This window comes from Octodon degus, unplaced genomic scaffold, assembly GCF_000260255.1.
Source record: "Octodon degus isolate 3935 unplaced genomic scaffold, OctDeg1.0 scaffold00078, whole genome shotgun sequence".
In the NCBI taxonomy this organism is placed as follows: Eukaryota; Metazoa; Chordata; class Mammalia; order Rodentia; family Octodontidae; genus Octodon; species Octodon degus.
Window position 1 is genome coordinate 473,581 of NW_004524654.1, and position 17,182 is coordinate 490,762.

Sequence of the window (17,182 nt, forward strand, 5' to 3'; positions counted from 1 at the left end):
GTGTCCTAATCCCATTGTTGTGTCCCCTGGGGGCACAGAGGCCACACTGGCAGTGCGTGCCCACAGGTCCTTCCACCCCACAGTCCAGTGAGATGTTCTCTGAATATGGATGTCCAGAAGAACCCAGCCATGTGCGGGCAGTGACTTGTACCGATAATCCCAGCTACTTGGAAGTCTGAGGGAGGAGGATCACAAGTTCAAGGCCACTCTGGGCAATTTAGCAGGACCTTATTTAAACATTAAAAGGGTTGGAGATGTGCCCCAATAGCAGAGAACCTCTGAGCCTATCCCAAGTACAAAAGGAGGAGGGGAAGAGAGGAATGAAAAAGAAGGAGAAGGCAGAGGAGCAGAAGGAGAAAGAGGAGGGAGAGAAAATGGAAAAGGAAGAAGGAGAAGAAAAAAGAAAGGAAGAAACCCAGACAACAGTCTCATATGCTGGTGTGGCTAAATTGTGTGAAAAACACTGACCAAGCAGCCTGTAGTGCAAAGACCCTACCCACATCAATGGGGCTCTTGGGGAAAATCATTACTGTACTTAAAACATTTTCAATTTGGAGTAATGCCAAATGCCCCTTTAGTACTAAATTATCCATTCTAACTAAATGAAGGAATTCTCCTTTATGGTCTATATTTCAGGGCAGTTTTGGAAAAGGAAGAATGTAAAATTCTTTGCCCTGTCATGACTACCACAAAAGAGAATTATCACTCAGCTTCCAGCAGACCCTGCTGCTTATCTCAAAATACAAAGGGCCTCTAAATAAAGGCCCAGCTGTCCGAAAGGAAGACTATTTATGCAAAGAAGATAAATGGGACTATCATTTTGCTCTCATCTAGACATTTCCTTTATTTAGGTCCTCAAAGACATTTTTTTTCAACTAAAACACAGTGCCTTTTTTAATCTGTCTGGACAGAAAGCTAATTCAGTTGTAACTGGATTATTTGCCTTTTCAAAAATAGACACTATGTCAAAATACAGAATCATTGTAATCAAATTTCTTCCTGTTCCTGAAAGAGGTTCATACCCAGAATATAAAGAACTTCTGCAAATCAGTAAGAAAAGTACAAAAATATTCCATTTAAAATGGCAAAAAAGTATTACATAGGCATGTCACAAAGAAGGTATCCAAAAGCTAATAAAGTGTTACAATACCAACTCTCATATCAAGGAAAGACAGATTCAAATAACAATGTGATACTTCTGCAAGCAAATACCTCACATTTATAAAGTTTAGGAAGAACAAGACTCAGCGAGGAGGTAGAATAACAGGAGCCCCTGGGCATGGCTGATAGAAGTGTAAGATGTTGTATCCTACTTGGAAGAGTGCTCAGCAGTTGTACTGAAGCTAGACACACAAAAGCTCTTCACACCAACACTTTCACACGGGGACATTCACCTGGGAGAAGTGAACGTGTGTCCCAGAACAGGTTACCTACACCACTGTTCATAGAACCTCTGTTCATAGTAACCAAAAGCGCAAAACGCATCACATGCCTATCAACAGGAAATGAATAAGTTGCATGACGCAATGCCTAAACACGTACTGCAACAGTAAATTCATACAACAGAATACAAGTCAGCAGTTTAATGAACCACTGCTTCTTGTAACGCCCTAGATAAATTTCACTGTTGAGTGAAAAAAAGGCTTTAAATATACTTATGAATGTGACTCTATTTAAGTGAAGTTCAGAAACAGGCATAACTGATGAGAAGTTACGATAGAGGTTACCTAGGACGGGAGTATACAGCAGGAAGGGGACGGATGGACTACTTATGGTGTGCTGGCAAAGAGATCGGTGTGCTGTGTATACAACATAAATATGTAAAATTACATGCATGCTTTATAAGCTTTGGTGTATTATACTATCCTAAAATTTAAGGGAAATGTTCCAGACTGGCACGGTGATACACATGTGTAAACACTTGAGAGGCTCAGACAGGAGGATTGTCATGAGTTCAAGGTCAGCCTGGGTTACATAGAGAATCTGCATAGCAAGATTCTGTCTCCAAAAAAAGGAAAAGAAATAATGTTCTTGGGGCTTGACTATGTAAAGTTTCTAGGAGTTCATTCTATGGCCATGATACACAATGACAGGGTCACGTCACCCTTCAGGTTGTTTCTATAGAAAGGAACTCTTCCATCTTAGTGACCTCTCTCAATTTAACAAAACACATTTTATTAATTGAATAGGAACTTATAAGGCAGCTATGTGTGATATTATGGAATCATTTGAAGTTATTTCAATATGTGAGATAGATTGGGGCCGGGGAGATGGCTTAGTACAATAAGCACTTGCCTGGCAAGCACCAGGGCCTGAGTTCAATCCCTGGTTCCACAGAAAGAAAGAAGGAAAGAAGGAAAGAAGGAAAGAAGAAGGAAAGAAGGAAAGAAAGAAAGAAAGAAAGAAAGAAAGAAAGAAAGAAAGAAAGAAAGAAAGAAAGAAAGAAAGAAAGAAAGCAAAGAAGAGTTACATTTCTTGGGCGTGACAATGACATTCAGACAGGAGAATGTTCTTGTTTTTGGAGGTTGTATGATGAAGTATTTAGAGATGAGATAGAATGACATCTGTAACTTACACTCCAATTACGTGTGTGTGTGTGTGTGTGTGTGTGTGTGTGTGTGTGTGTCTGTGTGATTATACAGATGGGGGTGAGGGAGAGACAATGTGCCTGCCCATGTTGGTTGATGAATCTAGGTGTATGGCTAGGGGTGGTTGCTGCCCAATTTTTCTAAGGATATGAATTTTTTTAAAATAATTGAGGAAATGGATAAATTCCCAACATTCAACACAATGATTTGTTAAAATTTATGATTTAAGTTTAGGGAAATTTGCTCAGTGAGAATTAAAGTAATTAGAAATAAGATAAAGAGGATGCATTCACAGAGTTTTAGGAATAGAAGTTGTACTAGATGATTGCTAAAATCACTCAGGCTTAAAGTTTAATATTCAACTTCAGGCCCCTCTAAGATTGATACCTGTCATAGTCACTCAGGGTTTTTGGCCTTGGAATTGGGAGAAATTGGTAGAGGCCTGCCAGTTCCTTCAGTACAAGCCTCTGTTCACCACTGTGCTTCCCTTGTTCGCAGATAGCCTTAGCCACTGTCAGCTGGCTCTTTGGAGGAGGCGTGGGGGGTGGGATGCAGGACCACTGTGCTCAATAGGGAGGTAGATGTGGCTGGAATTTTCTCTCAGGCTAGGAGGGTAGGGTAGGATGACAGACTTCACTCTGATTTGTGTGCCTCTCAGAAATTGCTGTGCCGCCAGCTCTCCATACAGAAGCCTCTCAGCCATTCCTGTATTTTCTCCTTCTGCTCTTACCCTACACGGTGATCATCCAAGAAAAAAATCTGGAATGTGATTATGCAGTGTCCAAGCTAGAAAGACATGTAAAATCACCTAACAACATTTTTGCCATATAAGTTAAAAATGAAGGGCCTGTTAGGTGACTCGGTCTAATACATCTGCCTGCTTAACATAAAACTGGGAGTAGAATCGAAGTGTCTTGACTTCCGGTTTTACACCCTCTTCCCTTCTTCACATATCATCTTCATTTTGGTTTCTGAATAATTTTTGGTAATTCTGGAATCTGTGCCAATTTCTTTATACCTCTTAGCCAGAAATCTTATTTTAATGGAGATTATAGGTAGGTAAACAGATAGATAGACAGATGGACAGATGGACAGATAGACAGACAGACAATTGGAGGCTGAGTCACCCTTATCCAAAATGATGCTTGGGATGAAAAGGGTTTCAGATTTTTTTCAAGTCCTGGATATTTGCATAATGATGCATCTTGGGACTAGAACCTCCAAAAACATAAAATTCATTTATATTTATGTACTTTATACATACAGCCTACATGTAATGTTATGCAATATTTTAATAATTTTGTGCATGAAATAGTTTCATGGTGTGGAACTTTGCATCTGTGGTGTAGCATCAGCATCCAGAGCTTTCAGATTTTTCAAATCTGAAGCATTTCAGATTTTTACAATAGGGATATTCTGTGTGTGTGTGTGTGTGTGTGTGTGTGTGTGCACGTGTGTGTATTGTATATCCATTCCCCTCCATCATACACCAAAACACTTATTCACAATGGGTGGGTTTTAGGTCCTGATCCAGATTTAAAGTTTTTGGTGAATCACTATTCGTCACAGCACAGGACTGCTAGGACTTAGCAACCAGAGTCTGACATTAGATGACATTGAAGAAGAAATCATAAAGGACAGAACACCTAACCATACATAAAACATGAATTCTGCACATGGAAAATGAGCTGCAACAACTGAAAAATGAATAACAATACATGAATACTTATATCATAGTATGACTAACGCTCAGCAGTATTTTTAAAATTCATTAGAAATACAAATATATTCCCAGGTTTTTCAGTCAAGTGATACAGACAGGCAACTTTTAAAAGAAAGAATGGCCTCGCTCCAAAAACATGTAAAAATGTATTACTTCAACAGCAATCAAAGAAACGCAAATTGAAATTAAATACAACGCAGTGTTTTTCTTTCATACGTTTTTCTTTTTAATTTGTAAAATGTATTGATGAAGATTGGGGGAAATAAGTATACAGGGGAGGGGGAGGCACTCTGTGAGTTAGCAGGTTAATGTGTGCTGTCAGGAAAGAAAGGAACGGCTTGTACTTCTACTGTTTGTCCAACTTGCAGGCTGACACCTGAGTAACTACCTTAAAGGTAACATACAATAGAATAACCACTGTTAATCTCCCATTCTCTTGTTTTAAAATCCTGTATCATTATTTTTATCATTTGTGTCTCTTTAAAATTAAAAATAAATAAATAAAAGAAGAAAAGCCCTGTGCACTGTGGGCTGAATAGATGGTACGGGATCGCTTGGTACAGGATCTAAAACAAGGCAGGTGGCACCCTAACTTTGAATAGAACACAGCCAGAGGCAATCAAGAGCCTTGGGGCTGAATGGCTTAAACTTAAATCCTGACCTGACACCTCATAAAAATGTAACTGGAGCAATCTCTTGGATAATTGTGCTGCTGATTTCTGTTAGTCTTTTTTTTTTTTTTTTTTTTTAATGTATTTCGTACAGGGTCCACTGTTTTCAGCCTCCCCAGCTCTGGGATTACAGGTGTGCACCACCACCCCTGGTGGTGAGGTCACCGGCTCAGTGTACCTGGGGGGCAGGCAGGCGTGGCATGTGGTGCTGGGAATAGAACTGCGGTCCCTGTGCTTGCCTAAGCAGGCACTTAGACCACTGAGCTATCTCGCTGGCCCTTTCTGCTGGCCTTTTGAAAGGAGCAGCTAATGCTTAATTTCTTTTTCTTTTTATTCTTTTCTTTAAATTTCTTTCTCTCCCCCCCCCCGAATGCCTTCAGGGTAGGTTTGGCTGGCTTGAGTTGTGGGGACCGAACCACAGCAACCTGAGCCTGACTGCTTTGTTGAAGCAGCCACTTAAAGAAATGAGCTAAGGGGCAGGCCCCCTCTTTAAATTTCTTATAACTTTTTTTTTTTAGCTAATTTTGCAGGTTTCTATCTGGTAACCTAAACAACTAATTTGAATATCACATAATACAGCAACCATGGCTGAATTCCTATTACTTCGTTTAATGAAATTTTATGACATCTCTAATGCTTTTTTTTTTCACTATTTTGTATTGTTTAAAAAAAATTTAAACCTCATTTACTAATGTCTGACAAGCAACAATGTTGTTAATCATGATTTTAAAATTGAGGGGAAATTAAATAAAACTGTCCATGTAGATTTGCTGAAATCAAAAGGTAGCAATTTGTAAGTACTCTTTAAATACTGATTTCCTATAAGTCTATGCATCTCAGATGCCCTGGAGAATGACACTGAGTCCAGGGACCCTCAAAGCTGCAGACAACCTGGAGCCTGTTCAAAAGAGAATGTCAAGGTGGCACCATCTCTCCTGAAATTACTGAAAGAATTGGCAGGGGTTAGCCCAAAAAGGAACAGAGGAGCAGCTCAGAATTGTCTTCAAAGTTGTGCTGCCTAGATTGTTTGAAAGCCTTGCGAGATAGAGGTTTTTGAGAAAAAGTTTTCTGCATAATTCAGAGGAAAATAATGAATTCCCTGACAAGAGAGTATCCAAGAATACTTGACAATAGGTTAATTCAAGCAATGCATGCTCTTTGAGCCCAGCTGGACAGTTGAATGGCATGGCATGCCCATCTCAAAATTTAAAAAGAATATAAAAAGGGATAGGAATGTCAGTGTGAAAGCCCTGAGTTTAATCTCCAGTATGGGGTTGGGGAGCCACACATGAGAAGTTGGATGAAACACACAGCATCCATCTCTACCCTGAGATCTTATGCATCAGCCTCGAAGAAACTCTATGTCCCTTTAGTTTTACATTTTCTGCCAACCTTTGGGCCTCGCCTTCAAGCCAAAAAAAAAAAAAAAAAAAAAAAACAATGGTAATAAATCTTAGGAGCCTGTTTATATGGCTTAATTAAAACGTATATGCTATCTGAAATGATCCTCTTTTTCTAATTGTTCAAACTTTGTGATAACGAACGATTGTGAGAGCAGTTTCTAGGCTTCAGACACGAGCTGGATACTGAGAGCAGAAGAAAATGAATGAGATCCAGCCTGTGGGCTCAGAGTCCATCATCTGAGGACAGTGTGACAGAGGCCCAAAATAAAGGTGCTTTCCTGTATATGTTCAGCTTTGCTGAGAGAAGCCATAACTGACGGCCAAGAATGGGGGCAACTGGAGTTTGTTTGTGTTATCACCCCTCCCAAAGAGTAAAGACACCTCTTTGACTTCCCCTTTCTCAGGAACTTCTCTTTACATAGGCTGACATATGGCTGGAATTCAAAGGAAAATCTCATTATGAACGCAGCTATGTCATTGAAGCAGAACTGGGAGTTATTAGTACCTATTTTCCCACACTGGTGGGACATTTATCTGAAATGGGTGCTGCTTAGGTTAAGCCCCACCTCCCACTGGGTGGTACATTGTATCACGTACCTTCCTATTTGTGTAGCACCCCAAGCAAATGGCTGTCTTATGCCTCTTTGGAAGGAAGAACATTAGTCTATTTAATAGAAAGCTTTTAAATACATAAACTCTTCCAAGTCAGATATTTTTCCACTGAAGCACCTTAAATAACCAATACAGAAATGGCACAGTGTGCTAGCATGATTTCTGGCATTTTAACTTTCAGTTCACACTTCAACTTTGCCTCTGCTAGGTTCTACTTTGACAAATCACAAATTACTAAATTTTTCTAACCACTTGTGTTCTCACTGTAAAATGAAGATAAAGTATGCACTACTTCCCCTTATAAAGATCAAAGGAGATTATATATTTGAAGGGCTTAGCACAGTGGCTAGCTTGTAGTAAGAGCTCAAAGATTTTTAGCTTCAACACTCAAAGAATATTTCTGGAAGAAAGTCATTTAAACTGTCACATTATAATGGCTGGCCAAATAGCTCAGCAGATTAAAGCGTCTGCTTAGGCAGACCCAGGGGCCAGGGTTCGATACCTGGCCTGCCGTGCCGGCCCCACCCACAGGGTGCACTGAGATGGTGATTGAGACTGTGCGTGGTGGCACGAGCCTGTAATCCCAGCTCTTGGAAGGCTGAAAACAGGTGGATCACTATAAGTCTATGTAGTGAGACCCTGTAGAGCCTGTACTTAAATACAAAATTAAATAAATTAATTAATTAAAAGCCACATTAGAGGACTGGCATTTTAGCCAGTTTAGCCCAGTGGCACAGGTCTTGCCTACCATGTGCAAGCCCCTAAATTTGATCTACAGCAGTGAAAAAAAAATCATTCAAAAACAAAATACCAAAATTGAAACTCTTACAACAGAGAATTTCAAGTGGTCCCAGACAAAAATGCAAATAATAAAAGAATGTATACTATAAACATAAAACTTATGGAAGATACAATTTGTGGGAATTTCAATATGAAATTTTACTGTGTTTTCTAGGCACATCTACATTGGTATTCATGGGGCATAATCTGAAAGAATTGCTTCCATTAGAAACTTTTTATTAATTTAAATCCCTACCCTTGACAACTCTATCATTTCTATTTTCTGGTGAAGCACATCCCTTATTATAGATTTAATATCCTATATTTTTGTAGTTGGGGAATTTATAATATAAGTCTACAACTTCATAACAGCAATTTTATTGCAAAATGTTTCTAGATGTCTAAAAAATAAAAATAAGAAAAGCTTCGCAGAAAACATTTCCACTCACTTGTTTTTACAGATAAGAGCCTGAAATCAGTCGACGTTAATTATTATTGGTTCCCTTAGTGGGTATTTCTGCCTCTTGCAAGGAACTTACATACACTTCTGTGTGTGAATGTGTGTCTTTTCTAAAGCACATTTCAAACTACAGCTGGTCACACAGAACACCAGCTAAGTGGACATAACTCCACCATTGCAAACGCTGCCAACATTGCCTCAGAGTGAGTTTGCTTTAGGAAAATCCTGGGTATGAACAGAGCTCAGTGCCATGAGTTAGAAACCCAGGAGTCAGAAAGTGTCTTTTGGGCCCAACTCTGTCACAGTCAGTCATGTGAGGTTGGTTCTCAGCTTGCTCTAAGATCCAAGATCTCAAATGAGCCATTAGGACAAATGGCCAAAGGTCCTTTCCAGTCTAAAATTAAAAGAGAGATAGAAGGGGATGTGGAGACTCAGTAAAATAAGCGTTTCCCTGGCAAGCACAAGGGCCTGAGCTCAATCCCCAGTTCCACAAAATAAAATAAAATAGAGGTAGAGGATTTGAGAGAGGACGCCATTTAACCCTCTTCAAAGTAGGACCTTTTAGGCTAGAAAGGGCAACAAATGAATTCCCTAAGGCAGAATTATATGAGGTGACAATGAAGTTAAAAGCTTGGTCCCTGAAGGAACGCGCTGGACCCAGTGCATCTCTGGAGCGCTGAGCCCCCGTGGTGTAGTGTGAACATGCTGTCGACGGAGGTGCTGCCCACAGGATGCCGACAGGCCCTATGTGTGAATTCATCATGCTGGGCAGTTTCACAACTCAGAACACACCCAGCATGAGAAGAAAGACCAACAGCCTTCACCATGTTCAATTTTCTTGATGCCACATTAATAAGACTAAGCATTTTTTAGTAAGTTGGGGGCTCTATTTCCAAGTCTTTAACGTGGTACATCTACCAACTTGACAGGCTGTTACACAAATTTGCTGAGTTGTGTGTTAAGTGATTGCAGCCCATTAAAAAAAAAAAAAAAGATTTGTTGTCCATCAATTCTAAGAAGACAGCCCAAGAAATAAGCTATAATTATGGTAGCACATATCAGCTCATCTTTAAACAGTTCCTTCTCCTTTCTCCACCCCCCAAAAAACCCTGAAGGAGGAACATTTTAATAACAAACAGTTTCTCTAACTAATTCTGCAGCTGGAGCACTAGTTTGTACGTTTGTTTGTAGAATACATATATGGTGCCTAAAACTGCTGTTCTAAATCATGCAGGGATTAACCAGGGATCCTACCTTCCAGATTAAGTAGTCTAGAATTCTTGGGCCCATTAGATAAAACTGTTTCAACTGGATTAATTCACTTTTAGAAACAGAAGGCAGTGGAGTGCATACCGATCACTCCCGGCCCCAACATTCCATTCTGCAGCATTCTCCCATTTCAACCCAACAGCCCTGCACCAAACATTCCTAGAAGAAAGGGGTAGATTTCAGTGTGGAGAGTCCTCAAAAACTAAGATTCGAGGTCCCATTTGCTCCAGCCATTCCCCTTTGGTGTGTTTTCCTGGAAGAATTAAAAACATCATACCACAGAGACATATGCATACTCATGTGTATAGCAATACAGTCTGTAATAGCTAAATCGTGGAAACAATCCACATATCCATCAACCAAGGAAAGGATAAGGAATATTTTTGCTTATAATAGCATACTATTCAGTCATAAAGAAGGAGACATTTGAGGAATTTCTAGGTAAATGGATGCAACTTGAGATCTATACTCAACTTGAGAAATACTCTTAGCGCACTCTGAGTGAAATAAGTCAGACTCACATGTGTAAACATCACACCCTCTCTGTGCTGTGAGCAACTGAAAGAGTAAATTTGAACCAAAATATACACTAGATATTATGAAATAGAAAGAACTTATTCAAAAGGAAAGAAGAACTGGGTGGAGGAAAGGGGGAAAGGAAGGAAAGGAAAAGGGAAAAAGGCCATCATAAAAGGTCAAAGTGGAATCAAAATTTTGTAAATAGGGAAGGGGAAGATGGCTTGAAGGGAAGAGAGGGCATCGGGAAAGAGAAATCAAACTATGTCACGTACAGGTACAAACTTCCCATGACGAATGTGCTCTTTATGCATATCTAAAATGTACCAATAAACCTAATGAGAAAAAACAAAAGAAAGAAAATGATAGAGTGAAGGCTGGGCCTCGGTCCTCTGCTGGGCTGTCTGTCCCAGGCAAGCGGCCCCGGCACTCACCTTCTTCACGAGGTAACCCTCCCTGACCTTCCTGGGCTCCATGTCTGAGGGACACGCTGAAGACAAGCGGCCGGCCGGCGAGTCCTCTCAGGTGGCGCTCCTCTGGGCGGAGGAGACTGCGGGCTGCCCTTTTGACAGCGAGGTCTCTTTCACAATTTCCTTCTGCCGCCCGGATCTCATGATCACACCCTCTTCCCCTCACTGGGGTGGGGGATCGGAATAAGGAACTGGCGAGCCCAGCAGCTCGGCTCTGCTCATTCTGGGGCTCCTAGAAACACAATTCTGTTCACTATTTGATCAGGGTCATTTTCCTTCTGGACTGGAGATCGAAGCCCCGACTACACACTGAGCTACACCCAGACCTTTCTTCTCTGTTGGTTTTTAATTTGAGACAGGCTCTTGCTAAGTCATTAAGTCAGCCAGGCTGGACTTGACCTTGTGAGCCCCCTGCCTCAGCCTCCCATAGTGCTGGGGTTACAGGCAGGCAGCACTCCACACAGTTCCCAGCTCTTTTTTTAAAAATCTAATTTTGAGACAGGATCTCACCAACTTAATCCTCCTGCCTCAGCCTCCCAAGCAGCTGAGAGTATGGACACCAGACTCAATGTGTTGTTACCAGGAAGAAAACAATTCTAGAGAAAAGAAAAATGATGGTTAAGAAAATGAATACGAAAACCTGATTGGAAATTGTCCTGCTTAGAAATTATTCTTGAGGGGTTGGGGAGATAGCTCAGTAGAATAAGTGCTTGCCTGGCAAGGGCAAGGGCCTGAGTTCAATTCCCGGTTCCACCAAAAGAAGAAAGAAAGAAAGAAAGAAAGAAAGAAAGAAAGAAAGAAAGAAAGAAAGAAAGAAGAAAAAAGAAATTATTCTTGAGATCCTAAAAATACTTGGTAAGAACCACCAAGAAATTAAAAACCATCTGGGCAGCATAACAAATACCTACCTACTTTTAAGGAAATGTCTATTTTTGGGTCTTGGGCTGTGCTGTGCTCAGTCTATCTTGTTTAATTTAGTCCTTGCAAGAAGCCTAGAGAGAACAGTGTGCTATTGTTCCCGTCTTAGAGATGAGGACGTGCAGTCTCAGAACAGTTTTCTCAAGGAAGCACAGCAGGTAAGCGGGGACGCATGGCCTCGGGGAGGGACAGGGCGCCACCGCCTCCTCCCGGCCTGAGAACCGTGCCTCACACTGAGCACCGGTCCACCACGGAGCTGGGAAAAGCAGTCTGCAACCAAACGTGTTCAGAAACCGGCGCAGATAGTCCCGGCTCGGCACCTCAGGCCCTTACAGAGTAGTAGCAAAGACCGCGTAGCGCAGCGAAGACTTCTGTACTGTGCTTCCCAAAGTTGTCTGAACGCAGAAATCTTTGGAGAACAAATTCTAGCAGCACAGTGGTGCGTCTCTGGAATCGCAGCACTCGGGAGGCTGAGGCTGGAGGATGAAATGTTCTAGCCCAGCCTGGGCAATTGAGAGAGTTCCTGTGTCAGAAAAGGGGAGGGGGAAAGACAAGTGCTGAGTCCCAATTCCCAGTATCACTGAAAAATAACAATAACTGAACAAATTCTAGTAACACTTTTGTTACTTGATTGAATTAAGCCTTTCACAAAAAAAAAATAGTCCCAAGACACTGTGCCTCAGAATGTGACGTATTTGGAAGTAAGGTGAATATCTATAAGTAAAGTGGAAACTAAGTCAAACAGGAGGAGGTAGGTCTAGGTCCATATGACACATCTCATAAGAAAAGTACGGAAGCCCTCTGAGGGCAATCTACCACATCACGACAGACACAGGAGGGTTGTGATGAAGTTACAGCCCCAGAAATGCCAAGGCCTGCCGGCAACGCCCAGAAGCTGGAAGGGTTTTCCTCTTGGAGCTGGCAGGACAGCGAGAAAATAAATTTGTTATCTTAAAACCTTCCAGTTTGTAGTGCTTTGTTTTAACAGACCCTAGAAAACTAGTATAATTTTTAAAAATTTGATATTCTATAGGATAAACTTTTTCTGTGTTTTCGACCCTGGGAATCAAACCCAAGGCCTTGGCACCAGGTTACATATCATAAAAAATATTTTTTTTACTTTTTTGAAACAAGGTCTCACTACGCACTTCGGCCGCCCTTTAATTCACTATGTAGCCCAGACTGACCTCAAACTTATGGCTATCCTCCTGCCTCAGCTTCCCAAGTGCTGGGACTTCAGGTATGTGCATCATGTTTGGCAATAAACTCTTTTTTTTTCAGAAATAAACTTTTAAGAACTATTAATCTGATCCCATGACCGTGGTGTTATTTAATTACTCCATGTCTCAATTTTCTCATCTTTTAAGCAGAGATGATTGCACCTATTTCATGGGGTCTTTTTGAAGATTAGACAAGAGAATACAAATTTAGACCTGTGTCCAGAGACTATAAATGTTGGTTATTCTTCATTTTCAAAGCAAGTTTCCCTTATCCTCGGGCTAATCCTTCTCTTTCCATGGAGACTTCAGACAGAAACAGTGATACAGCTGGGTTTCTGACTAGTTCCTTTTCCTCCTTACGCCAGTCAGTGTTCTCCAAGTGATGACATCAACAGAATGAGTCAATCAACAGAGACCAACCTAGCCAATACAGGCAAATAGGGATTTTCCAGAAGACAACAGAGTAGTTTGTGGCTTCAAGGAAAAAGGAAGGCTGGCTCTTTGAAGGACAGGAACCAGGGCAGCTGTGGGGTTCCAGAAAGCAAGAACTAAGAGATGACCTCTCACAGGCGCCATGATGAAAATACTCCTGTGGTGTTCAGGCCTGATGCCCCCTTTCAAGCCTGGAGGCCTGATTAGGCCTCTCAGGTATCCGCAGGTGCAGCATGGGAACTGACAGCCTCAGCAGACCAGGTTCTTGGGAGAAGGGTCGCCCCCAAAGTAATGTCCGGATACTGTCAAGTAGCAGAAGCAGTGGAGCCAAAGTTCCCTGGGTAAGCAATAACCTTCTGCAAAGACATCTAAGGAGCTGGGGAAGTTAGGGGAGGAAGAAGTTCTGTTCTTGAGGTCCTCTGAGCACCTACCAATACGCTGTCTTTCTTCCTTCCAGCTGTTTTCCAATCAGCACTCACCACTGCTCTTTCACTTTACACTAATACAGATGACATAAAATGATCGATGGCCTGCTACCCATTTCTCCTTGCCCTGAAATTAACTAGAAGGAAGTAAAACCTATGGGATGGAGTGGGCAACGTTGACGGCACCTGAGCAAGACAGCTCCAAGGCGTGAGTTGTTGTGTTTGACCTGAAGCACTTCTTTTGCTAAGCTATACAAGCAGCGGAGGCCACTGTTCATAGCTCTACCGTAGTGCCCTCTCATAGCGAGGTTTATCCTCTCTTTGTGGCTGGTGTAGGGTGGGTTTTGTTTTTTGTGTTTTGTGTTTTGTGAGACAGGGTCTTGCCATGTCGCTCAGGTTGACCTCGAACTCACAGCAATCCTCCTGCCTCAGCCTCCTGAGTGTGCACCACCAGGTGTGCGCCACCACACCCGGCACAATCATCTCTTTTTGTTTAACCATCCAACTGACTTCTTATCTGGTATGTTTTCTGCCTTCATCCTAATATGATCAGAAGGCTTTCAAGAACCTTTACACAGAAATATCATACGCTATGGGTTTGTTGCTAACGCCCACAGAGGAAAAGTAACCCCTGCTTCCCTCCATATAAATCTGTCTTTACTATGGCATAATTACAGGATTAAAACTTGTTTTGCCACCACAAAATTTGCCAGATGTGTCAGTCAGTTGGTAGGTAATCCGTGAACACCGTGGCCCCTCCCTATCCTGCCAGAGCGCCTCGCGCCTGCTTAGCGCCACCTAGTGGTCAGTACGGGGAACAGATGGAATCTGTGTCATCGCTTAGAACTTTCTCAACAGGGTGTGAGCAAATATTCTAAGTCGGATCACATTCCCAAGTCAGAAGATTGGAAATGGCCAATATCTTTTTTTTATGTTTATGTATCCAGCGTTCTTTTTTTGAAATCTCATTCAGTCCTCTTTTGGCTTTTCCCATATTTGACCAACAACCTTGGAAAGATTCTTGTAGTAATTATGTGTGTGTGTGTGTGTGTGTGTGTGTGTGTTTAATGGAAACAAGATTACTATATGTAATAGGAAAACCATGTATTGTTTACAGCAAATCTTTCTAGGTTACCTATTTCTATGGTTCTTGTGCCTTTGCTTGTCTCGGAGTCATTTTTCAGCTCTGTGCTGTGGAAAACTGACGGCTATGCAAATAGTTCTTACCAGAATGAAGACTCTATTTAATAAACATCACCCTTATTCAGTGTCTTCCTATGGAAAACATTGGCTTTATCCATTTTTACATAGATTTAAGGATGTCTTTACTCCATATACATTTGTCTTTAATCTCTTTCTGAATGAGTTGTGATGTCTAACAGGTTCCTTCTTCATGAGTTGCTTCTTCACGATACAATTTTATTTTATTATATTTTATCTCTCCTTAAAATTTATTCTTGGGCCAGGGAGATAGCTCAGTGGAATAAGTGCTTGCCTGGCAAGCACAAGGTCCTGAGTTCGATCCCTAGTACCACCAAAAAAAAAATCATATAAAATTTATTCCTAGTATTGATAACTCAAAAGGACCTCAAGAGAGCTGAGAAAGATGAGAATATTGGCAGTGCTGAGGCTAAATTTAGAGAAATGTTTCCAAACATGTAGAGTCTGACCCTAGTGCATGAGGTCAGTTGCACAGAGGCTGACAGCAGACCTGATGCTCCTGGGCTTTTGCATCCCAGCCAGGGAGCCTTGAGCTCGGGGAACCCTGATCTTGGATCTCGCATGATGGGCTGCAAGCAGAGCTGCATAGACTTTGCCGCAGTGGGAGATGTTACACGCTTGACAGTAACAAAATCCATCCTGTTCTGGAATGAGACCACATCTCTATCTTCATTACGTAGGCATCCAAAGGAGAGTGCATGCGCTGGCACGGCAGAGAGCTCAGGAGAGAATTCCCTCCAGCAAAGGGGAGGCCGAGGCTTTCCAACTCACTGCAGCCCAAGGCAGGAAGGATGTCTAGCTGGTGCCTGGGGACACCTTCAGGTCAAGAGGGGAGCTGACCCCACATGCTGAGCAGCCACCTTCAAAGGGACACACAAATTCACATGGAAATATCATATATTTTATATGCATGTACATGATTACTGATAATATTATGTATATAAAAGTGTAACTACTCATTTGCTTCAAATAAAGCATCTTCATATATATGAATACATTCATTTACATATGAATTATATATATATAAATTATACATATGTTTATAATATATATATATATCTTATCTGAAAAGTACCTGTTGTTATATCCTCGTAGCAAAAAACTCTCCTGGCTCTCAGCATATCATTTTTAGTACTAATTTCCAGTGAAAAGAACTCAATATCCTTGGAGAAATGGATGACTCTATGATTATAGCAAGAATATACAAGGTGACCCTTGAGCACTTTGCATTTCAGGAGGTAAAGAATTGCTAAAAAAAATTGTTGTAAATTAAGAAATAAATAAACTAGGAATGGTGATACATGATTGGAAGGCTTTCAAGAACCTTCCTACCATGTGGGAAGCATAGCAAAGCCTTCCTACCATGTGGGAAGCTGTGGCAGGAGGATCACAAGTTTGGGCCCAGCACGGGCAGCTTAGCAAATTAGCAAGAGCCTACCTCAAAGTATAAAAGAAAAATGTCTTTGAGGGCAGCTCAATATGAAGGCCTTGGGTTCAATCCTCAGTAACACCTAAAAAGAAAAAGAAAGATGGAAAAAGGCAAAAGAAAGCAAGGAAAGAAAGAAGGAAGGAAGAAAAGAAAGCAGGCCACAATGATAGTTTATTACACAAGAGTCAATAGTCCAAGTTGGAACCATTTGAGCAGCAAAATATAAACTAGTACAGTCGTCCTCCCTCCCCCTCCTCAAGTTCTACATCTGCATGTTCAACCAACCATAAACTTAAAATATTCCAAAAACAACACATCTTCCTAAGCATATATAGCCTTTGTTACTGTCATTATTTCTTAAACAATACACTATATCAACCATTTTTGTAGCATTCATATTGTACTAAGTATTATATACAGGTAATCTGGAGATAATTTAAAGTACAAGGGAGGATGTGCATGGGTTAAATGCAAACTCTGAAGCATCTTATATAAGGGAATTGAATATGCTGAAACCAGGCTCTAGGGATACTGAGGAGTAAAGGTATCAGAATATATCCCAAAGTATAAAATAGACAAATAAATGACATAGGTTGGAAAGAATAAACAAATACATTTTAAGAATTCTAAATCATTTGTATATATTCTACCCTTTAGGATATCAAAAGTTATTAGTAGAAATCCTCACTTCCCAATTGGGTGGGGTGCCACACATCTGTAATCTCAAGAATTGGGAGGCTGAGGCAGGAAGATGACCTTGAGTTTAAGACCAGCCTGGGGTACAACATGATCATGGCCACCTAGAGCCAGCCCTGGATGAAGCTTTGTCCAGCTGGCTCTAACCCTAACTAGCATTGTACCTGCATGGCAGGGGCACCATGGCTGGCTCCTTCCCTCCTGCAATGTTCACACTGGTTAAGCCACCAAAGGATGATGATAATGACTCCTTGATGTGGAAAGCTCATGTGTCTGTTTGCTTTACCACCCTGCAGAGGAATGAGTTTCAGCTGGAGAGCTGTTTATATGAGGTTCCTCCTCTCTACAG

At 41.3% G+C, this 17,182-nt stretch overlaps 1 protein-coding gene across 1 annotated transcript in view; it reads right to left on the bottom strand.

Moving 5' to 3' along the window:
* Positions 1 to 10,579, bottom strand: part of Plek (pleckstrin) — a 30,340-nt gene extending 19,761 nt beyond the window's left edge. The window contains exon 1 of the mRNA XM_004636136.2: positions 10,457 to 10,579. Coding sequence (XP_004636193.1) covers positions 10,457 to 10,498 — 42 coding nt within the window. The 5' untranslated portion in view covers positions 10,499 to 10,579. The remainder of the gene's footprint in view (positions 1 to 10,456) is intronic.
* Between the last annotated feature and the right edge of the window lie 6,603 nt (positions 10,580 to 17,182).